This window comes from Phascolarctos cinereus, unplaced genomic scaffold (genome assembly GCF_003287225.1).
Source record: "Phascolarctos cinereus isolate Bilbo 61053 unplaced genomic scaffold, phaCin_HiC Scaffold_726;HRSCAF=1367, whole genome shotgun sequence".
Taxonomy (NCBI): Eukaryota; Metazoa; Chordata; class Mammalia; order Diprotodontia; family Phascolarctidae; genus Phascolarctos; species Phascolarctos cinereus.
This window is the reverse complement of record NW_027556098.1, coordinates 271,136,393-271,148,724: the sequence shown is the minus strand read 5'-3', so window position 1 is coordinate 271,148,724 and position 12,332 is coordinate 271,136,393. Positions and strand designations below refer to the sequence as shown.

General features: G+C 36.4%; 1 protein-coding gene across 3 annotated transcripts in view; it reads right to left on the bottom strand.

Annotated features, from left to right (window-relative positions):
• ARHGAP32 (Rho GTPase activating protein 32) overlaps positions 1-12,332 on the bottom strand; it is a 359,487-nt gene that overhangs the window by 121,424 nt on the left and 225,731 nt on the right. For all 3 annotated transcript variants that reach the window (XM_020963784.2, XM_020963787.2, XM_078147104.1), the window contains one exon: positions 12,022-12,099. In XM_020963784.2, coding sequence (XP_020819443.1) covers positions 12,022-12,099 — 78 coding nt within the window. The remainder of the gene's footprint in view (positions 1-12,021; positions 12,100-12,332) is intronic.

Sequence of the window (12,332 nt, the reverse complement as noted above, 5' to 3'; positions counted from 1 at the left end):
TCATTACTGCCAAAGCAAAAGGGGTCCAAAATAGACTGAAGCATACTGAATTTCTGCCAATTTCATGTACTGCCATAAGGCAAAAAAATTCATGACCTAGTATCTAAATCTCTGATGAAGAGCCTCTCTATACTTAATTGGAAAAGCTCTCAAAAAGAAGGCATAGTCTTTTGCCAAGCTTCCCAAATCAGCAGAAACCGTAAGAGCTTGTGCTCAATTGACCACAGCTTTTGCGAACCTATGCCAGAAGGAAGGAGGGGTGAAGTACTTTGCTGGATGACACTACAGAGATGCCTGTATTTTCCTTTCCATGTTTTAACTTCAGCTCTACTTAATAATCTTAAAGGTGATATAAATTTAGGCTACAGGACATATACATACATACATACATACATACATACATACATACATATACACACACACACGTATCCCAAATTCTTTTGATAACATGATTATAAAGCCTGTGATTTACATGAAATTATGTTTAGAAATCATTTATTGTGAGGGATAGTTTTATAATATTATATTTTAAATGGTAAATTTCACAACAGCTAAGTGTGCTAAGTAATATCAAATAAAACATAAAAACAACACTTTTCATGACACAGATCACAGGTGTAGAAATCACTTTATATTTCATAAAATTACTACCAAAATACTCATGATTTTTGGGATGCATTACATAGGCTCCCTTCTCTTACACATGCTATTACTTTATAAATATGTGTTATTAGAATCTATATATCCTACTGCCATGAATCATTTAATTGCAATTTTTATTGAATATGTGACGATGTCAGTTTTAGCCTTCTAAATTCATGTAAACAGGTAAAACATCTAAAAACAAAGTTCACGGGGCAGCTAGGTGACGTAGGGGGGAGAACACCAGCCCTGGAGTCAGGAGGACCTGAGTTCAAATTAGGCCTCGTACACTTGACACTTACTAGCTGTGTGACACTGGGCAAGTCACTTAACCCCACTGTCTAGTCAAAACAAACAAACAAAAACCACAAAGTTCATTCAAAGACACATTTACTTTGTTCCATATTAAAATTTCAAAAGGGATAGGTTTTCTTAGAATTATGGCCTATGAAAGCAGGATGGAATAAGCTAGTCCAATTGTTTCATTTTACAAAGGAAGAAAGTGAACTACAGAGAGGTTAAATGATTTGCACAACGATGTAGAGCTAGTTTGTGGCAGAACATGGACTCACATCTGGTTCCAACCAAGTACAGTGTTCTTTCCATTAAGCTATGTTACATCTCCTAGATGAAGTGGCCCACTGAAAGATCCTTTGTGGAACTGTGTTAAATGCATGAAAAAAGCAAAATTTTATTGCCCACAAAGGAATTTATGTCATTATTATTTAATAAGTTAACTCTCGATTACCATGATTGAGAGAACAAAGGAAGACCTTGTAATGGACAATCTATACTTCATCTTCATTATTAGATTTATCCTCTTCCCCTCTCCTATTTTCTTTCACTTTAGCCAGAGAACCTAATAAAATGCCCCAAATTGCTAATTTATCCTTCCTTTTTTATTTGTAGAAAGGAAAAGGTTAAAGGAAGTATAGCAATAAGCACAAATATTCTAGTTATTACAATCTGAATAACATAGAGGTGACTGTATAAATTACACAAGAAATTATTTTCATTTTAATTAGTGTTCTATCTAAAAACATAAAGAATTCAGAGAAGTGACCTCAATAGTATTCACAGTGGTTTAGGAATGTGCACACATATCTGACTGTTTGTTCTATAATTCTAGAACTTTTTGAAAAAAAAATTTTGAAAGCTAATTAAAACAAAAATTATAAAAGCCCTAAAATAAAGGTAGAAGTCTCAATATATTCCCTCGGAACACAAGGAAGATACTAAATTCCAGAGTAAAATGTTTATTTCTGTAGCTGAGTTCATGTTGCACTTCCCACTCACAAAACTTTTGGAAAAGAAAAACATTCACAGAATTATTTTAAGTGTATAGAGCCAACCAGTCCTTCTGTCTTCATGGATAAATCTCTTGTTCATGGTAGAGCCTAAAGAAGTGCTGATCTCTATCAGACATTTGCTAATGCCAGAGTTTGGTAGGAATAATGGAAAAGAGTCAGAAAATCCAGCTGACAGTAAGAATAGAAACCAGATAGTCACATGGGATTACAACACCAGTAAATTCAGGGAATATACTCTATTTCTTAGGGTGAATTTACATGAGTTCATTAACTATTTTAGTTTAGAATTCTTTTAGCAGATTTTAAGATCTCTTAAAGGCAATTAGTCATTTAAATCATCTATACTCCAAAATACCTTTTCTTCTTAAAATGAAAGCTCCTAACAAGAAACAAATTTTTAAAAGACCTATTTAAGTTTCTTCTCTATTCATCCTCAGGTGCACTAACTAACAATAGATTAAATTTTCCAATTGGTATAAAGACAAGAAGTAGTAACAGGCTCAAATCTCCCATGAATTCTATATAAATTCTAAAGTGGGATATTTCATGCATTTCTGAATTGTATCTGAAAATATAATGCATAATGAGAGAATAAATAAGTCTTTGTTTAACGAAAATCTATATTTCAACTCCCTCATTTTGCAAGTGTGTAAATTAAGTAGTAGAGAAATTAAGCGACTTTCCTAAGGTCAAAAAAATCAAGTTAGACAGCTAGAACTACATATGAAGTTTCCTATTTCCTATACCTTCCTATATTTTAAAAAATATATTCCTATATTCCTATATTTTATTTAATAAAATGCATAAATTTAGGGGTGGGTGGGTACTCTCTTCATAAAAGGATTCATCATAGAGTTTCCTTAAAGTTCTATGTTGGCATAACAGTAAGTCTGGATTTTGTTATGAGAACAATAACAATGTAAGGTTTGGAACTGAGTGAATTTCTAAATTATTTCAAGTCTTATTTCAGTCATTTGAGTAGACTACACCCCAAAACACAGTTCTTTTGTAAAATCAGACCCATAACAAAATATCGTATTACCAATACAGATCTCCATATATCCTAGAGATATCAGTCAATAAATTGTACAGGACGTGTATCACTATTACACAAAGAATTTTGTCATCCTCAGTTACTGGACATAACACTGATCCAAAAAAACTTACTAGATGCCTCTCCATCAAAAACTCATAATCTCCAAGATACATGGACAAGAAAACTTTCAAAACATAGAGGCATAACAAAGGAGTTCAAAATCAAGTGGCAATAAAATGAGGAAAACATAATTCCTATTATCCTGCCTACTCCTAGAGTTATACTGAAAAAACTTGTGGTGAGCTTACAAAGGATATCTGTAGAACAGTAAATATCAAAAAATTACAGCAAGATAGTGAGTTGTTATTTAAAGACCATTTTTACCTAACACTAGTGATAAGGATGAAAATGTAATAATACAAATAATAACAACAACAACCACCACCACCATTACAACAATGACAATGGGACACTTCGAATGTGATGTGAGTCAGCTTCATATAATGGATAAAATGTTATACTTGGGAGTCAGGAAGATGAGGGTACAAATCATGTCTCATAAACTTGCTATCTATGTGACCGTAGGTAAATCACTAAATCCCATTAAACCTCAGTTTCCTTATCTATAAAATGAGGGTAACAAGTTCCTACCCCACAAAGTTATGAAGTTCAAATCAGATCATGTATATCAAATACCTTGTAAAACTTAAGAGCTATGTAAATATGGTCTTTAACATCAACTCTGCAAATATAATTATTTTCAATAACTAAATTTACTTCTGTAATTTTTCAGAAACACCTGCATTAATGAAAAATAAGCAGATCTATACAATGAAGGATGGACTTATCAATGTTAGCCTCCTTCATTCTAGCTGCTTCAGACAAACAATGAAGGTATAAAATAGTCTTTTAGCTACATAGATAAATTTATTTTATACTTAATGTTTATATATATATATATATATATATATATACGTATAGTATACATATGTGTGTATATATATATATATATATACACACATGCTTACACAATACATGCATGCATGGATATATTAAGTAATCAGTGTAATTTTTCTCCTCTAAGAAGCACTTGGGTATTTACAAATTTTTATTAATTTTGTATATGGCTGTAACAATGTAGCTAATATGACTAAACAGGAGTTCTTTTCTGGCATGTAGTCTATTGCTTATAAAAACATAAAATTTAATAATAGTGCTTTCTGCAGTAAAGGCCAATATACCTTAGAACTTATACCTCATTCATTTTCATAGTATTCCTAGGAAATACCAGAATAATGCTATTCTCTTTCTATAATGTGAAAACTGCTATAAAGAGAACTTAAAATAATTTGCCTATTTAAGGCACAAAAAACAAGCCAAAAATAGATACAGATTTCATGCTTTCTGAGCAGTATGGCCATGGTTCTTCTACAATGAGTTACCAGCAATGTACAGGATCAGTAACAAAGAGAGGGATAATGTATATTTCGAAGTCCTGAATTCTGCTAGAAATTTGGCCTAAGTATTCCTAAGACTTGTGCCTGAGCTTACGGACTCCCAAAGGTATCTACTATGATCACATTAACGTCTTAGTCACTGTACCTTCAGTGACTGGTATATCTTTATGACATTGGTGTCTCAATGATAAAACACGAAGTGGCTGTCATACATAACCAAATCCTAATCACCTGCATATTGCTTATCCTCTTATAAGAGGTAGGCATAAAACATTTTTCATCCTAGTCTGACATTTCCTTTGTTATCATCAAAAATATTCTTAACTGTCTCTCCATTAGGGACTTATGTTTAGGTATATCAATATGTAAAAGACCTATTATTTCTTCAGCATGGAAACTCCTAATACTGCAGATCTCAACCCTACTGTTACTAAAACCTTGGAAATTTACCTGAGTCTAAGAGGCATGAAAAATCTTGCCCCTGTTCACAGAGCTAGTTCAGTCAGTCAATCATTCAACATACATTAAGCATCTGCTATGTGCCAGCCACTGTACAAACTGCCGGAGATACAGAGAAAGGTAAGACAATCTCTGCTCTCCAGGAGCTCACAATCTGATTAAGAAGATATTATTCAAATAAATATGTACAAACAAGCTATATACAGGATAAACTGGAAATAATTAACAAAGGGAAGGTACTAGAACTAAGACTAGTCATGAAAGGTATGCTTTGGAAGGGAGTGAAAGGAAGCCAGTGAATCTAGGAGGCTGAGACGAGGAGAGAGAAGACTTCAGAAATGGGGGGACAGCCAGGAAAAATACCCAAGAGTCTGGGAATGCAGTATCTTGTTCAAGGAACAACAAAGAGGCCAATGTCACTGGATTGCAGAGTATATCAAGGGATGGAAGGAATAAGAAGACTAGAAAGGTGGGCATGGGGAGCCAAGTTATAAAGGGCTCTGAATGCCAAACAGAATTTTATAATTGATCCTGGAAGTCATGGGGAGTCATGAGGCAGGGGGTGGCATGATTAGACCTGTGCTTTAGGAAAATCACTTTAGCAGCTTAGTGGAGGACAAACTGTAGAAAAATTTGTAGTAGGGAGAACAACCAGTGGGCTAATGGAAAAGTCCAGGAGTGAAGTGATAAGGATCTGCAGTAAGATGATGGAAGCATGAGGAAAGAAGCGGGGAAGGAGGTATATGAGAGATATTGTAACGGTGAAGTCAACTGCCATGGCAACAGAAATATGGACAGTAAGAGATAGTGAGGGAGGACTCAAGGATGATACCTGGTTTGGAAGCCGGAAGGAGAGGGAAGATGGTAGTGCTCTCAAGAGACATAACAAAATTTGGTAGAGAGGAAGGTTTGGGGAAGAAAAATGAGACTGGGGAAGAAAAATGATGAGCTTTATATTTTTATGGGACATCAAACAGGCAGTTAAGAGATGTAAGGCTGGAGGTGATTGGAAAGGTTAGTTAGGGCTAGATAAGTAGATTTGAGAATCACTGGCATAAGGATGATAATTAAACCCATGAGAGTTGGTGAGATTACCAAGTTAAATGGCATAGAGGAAGAAAAGAGAGCCTAAGACAAGCCCTTGTGGGACATCCATGATTAGTGAGCATGAAATGGATGAGGATCCAGCAAAGGACACTGAGAAGGAGCAGTCAGATACGTGGGAAGAAAACTAGGAGAGAGCAGTGTCATGAAAACCTGAAGAACAAGAGTATCAAGGAGAAGAGGGTGAGTAACAATGTCAAAGGCTGAAAGAGAAGTCAAAAAGAATGAGGATGAAAAGAGTACATTAGACTGGCAATTTGTAAAGCATAACTAAGTTTGGAGATAACACTTTTGTTTGAATGATGAAATTAGAAGACAGACTACAGAGTTATAAAGAGAGTAAAAGGAAGTTGAGGTACCTCTTGTAGAAACCCTTTTCGGGGCACAGTGGACAGAGCCTGGCCTTGGAGTCAGGAGGACCTGAGTTCAAATTGGGTCTCATACACATAATACTCACTAGCTGTGTGACTATGGGCAAGCTGCTTAACCCCAATTGCCTCACCCCCCCCAACAAAAAACAAAAACAAAAACAAAAAAAACCCTAACCTTTTCAAGGAGTTTAGCCATTCCTTCTCATGGAATTTAAAGATACAGGATGAAAGAAGGGATGGATGGATCAAGTGAGAGGTTTTTGATAGGGGATACATGGGTATGTTTATAAGCAGTAGGAAAGCAGCCAGTAGATAGGGAGAAAATGAACATAAAGGAAAGTGGGGATAATGAAGGGGTCAATCTGCTGGAGGAGAAGATGGGATAAAATGGGATCACTCCCGCATGTAGAGGGTTTAGCCTTAGCAAGGAGAAGAATCATCTTTTTGTATGACATTGAGGTGATAGGGGAAGAGATAGTGGCAGAGAGCATATGGGTAATGTGAGATGATGGGAAAAGAGGGCTTCTTGGCAAATGGCTTCAATATTTTTAGTAAAATATGAGGTAAGGGTCTCAGCTGAGAGGGTGGGGGAAAGGGAGTCATAAGAGATTTGAGGAGGAAAGAAAATATTTGGAAGAGCCACTGGGGAAAGTGAGATAGTGAGTTAACAAGGGAAATGTAGAAGAATTGTCTAGCAGCAGTGAAGGTCCAGCTGAAATAACGTAACATAAATTTGGGGTGGACCTAGTCAGAAGAGTCACATACGGTTCTACACCTTCGTTCAGCAATTCATGTGTAGGAGTGAAAGCAGCAGATGACAGGAGTGATCTAAAGCTTGGCAGGATATAATCAGCAATATGAAAAGGAAGACAGGGACTCAAGAGAAGAGGGCAGTGTTAAGACAAACTAGTTCACCAAAGGGTCACGATAGGGAATGGAGAATGACAAGTACAGAGGTGAAAGACTGGGAAAGAAGTGAAGGTTTGAGGGATTAGAGATCATGATGTGGAAGAAGAGTATGATTTAGCATGGGAAAGGAGAGGGTGAAGTAAAAAGCCAATAAACCACAATCAGATAAAGGAATTTCAGAATTCTTGAGTATGGAAGTGGTGTGTTTGTGTGCGATGAAAAGATCAAAAGTATAACCATCTTTGTATGAAGCTGAAGTGGCATGGATGAGTAGGTCATGGGAAATTAGTAAAATTAGTAAATTTTACAGTTAGAGTGTCAGAAGGAGTATCAATATGTATTTTTAAGTCCTCTATGTGAGGACAGGCATTGAATAAAGGACAGTAAGATTATGAGCTAGACAATGAACTCATTGAGAAAGAGGAGGAGTGTCTGGTTGTTGGTAGACAAAAGGTTACTATAATTTTGATTGACTGAGTGATAGATATAGACTGAATGAGCATCAAAGGAGGAAAGCCCACTGAGTAAGGTTGGTAGAGGGAGAACCTGGAAGTGGAAATGGGGAGCAAGGAATATTTCAATTCTCCCACCTCAACCACTGAGTCCTGGAGGTAGGAGTGAAAATGTAGCCAGTGCTAGGAAAGGGATGCCAGGAATGCTCTGTTATTAGCAGAGAGGCATGTCTAAGTGATTGCCAGAAGATGGAAGGTGTGAGAAAGAAAAGGATTTAAGATGAAAGCAAGTTTGTCACCTATGGAGAAGGTACTCCTGAAAATACTGTGGAGTGAGTAGCTTTGGAGTGGGGCATGGTGGTAGCAGAGGGTGTTGGGGTGAGAGGAATGAGATAGGGAAGGGGGAATGACGGCTGAAGGGGATTCAGAATTACTGGATGGGGAGGGTATGACTAAAGGAGTGGTTTCATCATTAAGGGAAGATTTTAGATGGATTTTCAATATCCATAGGGCTTTGGCCTCAAGAGGGGTAGGGGATGAGGGGTCCTTTCAGGGACTTAGGCAATTCAGGTGAGAGAGCAAGTACTTGGAGCTGAAGGAATGGGGGTGAAATTAGGTCTTCCTGCTTCCAAGTTTAATATTTTATCCATTATGCCATAGTGTCTCTCTAGGGAGCACACAGTAATTCTCAGGTTAAGCAAAAAAAAAAAATTAGGAAGGTAAATCTTCTATTCCAAAACAAAAATCACAACAAAAGCAAATCTTAGTGGGGGTTTTTTAATCATTTATTTGGATTTCATTATACCACAAATCCTTTCCATTAGCATGGATCATAGAGTAACTGAAAAACATCCTTTTCTGTTTTACATTTAAAAAAAGGAATATTTTTTTCCCCACAAAAGAACTAAGTAAAAATAGCAGAAATGAGAGAATGGAGACTTCTGTTGTATTAATGTGTAAATTCTTTTAGAGATAAGGGTTAGAATTTCATGTTTTCATCTACTGTCAAATGTGGATGCATCTTTTTATTAATAAAGAATATGATGACTAAAATTAATTTAAAATGAATACATATTAACTTTTTTTAAAAATTCAGGGCATTCTGTGTTAAAATAATATATGGAGATATGATGAATTTTAGAGAAGTCATCTGGATAAAGGGACACTACTAGCCAGAGAAAATCACATTAACATCTTGTCTCTAGGTTTGTGACTATGAACAAGTCATTTAACTTAGCAATTTTTCATGACCAAGTTATAGTGAAGTTGCAGGTGTGTATTATGTTAAAGGAGTCTCCATATTGGGAATTCCCCACACATATGAAAACACAGGTTAAGATTCCCTCACCCCCAAGGTTCAAATTCAACAGTATAATCAAAATAGTTTTAACTGCCAGTTACATATTATAAATCAGTAAATTTACATCAATTTCTTCGAAAAATTTTGTGATTAAGCCACAACAGGCCACAGACAATATAATAGGGTTTCACAGGGTTTTCAAACGATCCCCTGTAGATATTTTAATAAAGATATCATGAAGCTGTTATATCAATGGCATCATGGACTCGGGGATGGGGGGAGGTAGATTCCTGTGCTTAAGTCAAGCTAAAAAAAAAATCCCCCTGCACACCAGTTTTTAAATTGTAAATTTGTCTCTTTGAAGTGATGCTTATTGATCACTAAATGGTGATCGTAGATGACAAGACCTAATAGCCTGTTATTCTAAAAACTATACAGATAAGTATTTAGGCTATATAAAATAGCAAAAATGCCTTTTTGTGTTTCTAAACCAAAGAACAACAACAAATACAAAACCCTAAATCAGCCTTCCTGAAATGGATCCCAAAAAAGGAAAATGTACTCACATCAAGTGTTATTGAGAACTATTAACATATGGGAGTGAAAGAAAACCTCATGTGTCAATTTATTGCTTAGTAACAAAGAATCACAAGTGCATCTACCTTTGTGATAAGAATTAAGTATGAATGCACTTCAAGACATGCTTGCACAGTATTAATACAACATAATATACCAAGTTAATTCATCTTCTGGGAACAAAGCCTCTTTTAACAAAATTACTGGAAGTGGACAGATTTGGCAGAAATTCTAATCTTGTTAATATGAATTCATGGCGGCAGCAGCAGCTGAGGAGGAGGACGGGGAGGCCTTTCAGGAAAAAAAAAGTATAAGCCTTTTCCCATGAACTTTAGCAAAACATTTGACAGTATGATACAGAGATGTGGGATACATAATAATGTAGTTATGAACTGGATGAATGACCAAACCCAAAGAAGAGTTTTCAATGAATATCAACAAGGAGATAAGACTCTAGTGACTGCCACAGGAATCTGTTCTAGACCTATTGTTATTCATTATTTTAATCAATTACTTGGATGAAGACATGCTACCAAATTTGCATATGACACAAAGCTGAGGATGATAGTGAACATGCTGCTGCTGCTGCTTTTTGTCATTCTCAAAGAGGAGATCATCAGGGAGGTGATGTCATGACATGCCAGTGAACTGGATTTTAGTGAGGAAGGGATGTGCAAAGTCACCAGCCTCACTTTCTCCTCCGGAGCCATAGTGAACATGTTAGGTGACAATCAGAAGCATAAAAGACCTAGAATGATGAGCTGAATCTAATAAGTTAAAATTTAATAGGAATATAAAGTCCTTTTTAACATCTCTCTTTAAGGAACTGATAATACATGTAGATGAAGCATGCCCACTACTAAGACAATGAAGTTCAGCTGAATGGACAGGACACTACATTGGTACATCAGAACGTATATTCTGGAGAGGCACTGCAGATATACTGAGGTGGACCCAGAACTGAACAGGATGCAGAGACTGAATTAAAATGCATCTGAGCAACAGCACAGTGCTTTCAACAATCCCAAGTTGTTCTTGGACGCAAAAATGCATTTTAAAAAGCCAGCAATATTCTCTTGGTAAGGCCATATGGCTGTAAATTATAATCTCCAAGGTATAAAAATTATGAGTGACCCAATGAACAAAGGAGAAATGCATAGTGGCAAAATGTAGGCTACAGAATATTGCCAATGATAACCTGTAAACACAAAGTACTGTAAAAACAAAAAACCGGGGAAACATTTAATTTGAAAAGGAAATAGGCTACTCATACAGCAAGAACGAAAAGATAACTGATGGACAACTGAGTCTTACACTGGTACTTAAGAAATGTTAAAACATCCAGAAGAAAACATCTAATGCTGAGTATCCATCTTTTATGTAGGATTTAAAGGAGCATGGAAAAGAATTTCACAGGGCAAGGTGAGTATGGACTATAGTTTGTACCACTGGAGGCAGTGCCCATATTAATGAGATCATGAATCCACTGAAGAATTTAAGGAGATTGAGGAGGACACAATAGTTCACTTTATTTGATAGTTATCAAGCAGAAAAGAATTTAGACTTGTTCTTCTTGGCCTCTGAAGGCAGAACAAAGGACATATTTGAGTTTACAGAATGCTAGACTTGTACTCAGAAAAAGCTGGGTTTGAATCCTTAGACAATTAGTAGCTACCTGACAATCTGGGCAAGTCACTTCATCTCCCTGGGCCTCAGTTTTCTCATCTGCCAAATGAAACAGTTGGGCTTGGTGATCTTAAGGTCTCTTCCAACCTGAAATTTAGGTTCCAGTATTACACTCTCAGAAAAGAAGATTTGGGCTAAGTGTAAGGCGAGTTCATAACATTAAGAGCTTTCCAGCCGTGTAGATAGCTGCCGTAGGAGATAGTGAGTTCATTCTCGCTTCTGAGGTTTTTCAAGTAGCAGATGGAAGTCCATTTTTATGAGATGTTGAACCAGATGGCCAGCTCTGAAGTTTCTTCCAATGCAAAGTTTGTAATACTGTTTTCATCCACACCACAATCATGGCTGGGGCTTAAACAGCCAAGTGAGGTGGAGGATGGGCCAACTGGATTTGAACCATGTATAGTTTCTTCATAACTAGATAGGAAAATACAACTAAGATGGATTGAAAGGAATGAGATGTCTGAGCTTACCTCTCTTAGAAAAACTAGAAGGTAAGAGTACCCTAGTAGGCTTTCAAGTCCTGGATTACATCCCCGTATCTTCTATATTATTTCTGATTGTTAAGAAAATTTCAGATGCCAAAGCATGTTGTTTAAGGATATTTGATTTGCTAATAGAAGCACACTATGGTACAAAATGTTATGGTAGTGAATTATCTCCACCCCCTCCTTTTCAAGAACTGCAAAGAAGAAACTTTTCCTGAACTTTCCCACACCTACCTGAAATCCATGCTTTCCTCTCCACCATGTGCTCAATACTTTTGGTGGCATGTCAATAACTGACACAATGTCTCCCACCTATGAAATAAAAATTGAAGGAAATCAAATGCATAACTACTGTTGCGGTTAGAATTTGAACCTAAGCACTGGAATGGAGAAAAGTATCATTCCCTGCTCTGATTATTGTCCTTTAAAGAAACTCTCCCTTTAAAGGATCCCAAAATTCACTAGACTTCTGCTTCCTACAAAATGCATCTTTGTACTGGCTGCATAAAAGGATGTCAACAATTACCTAAACAGGCTGAATAAAT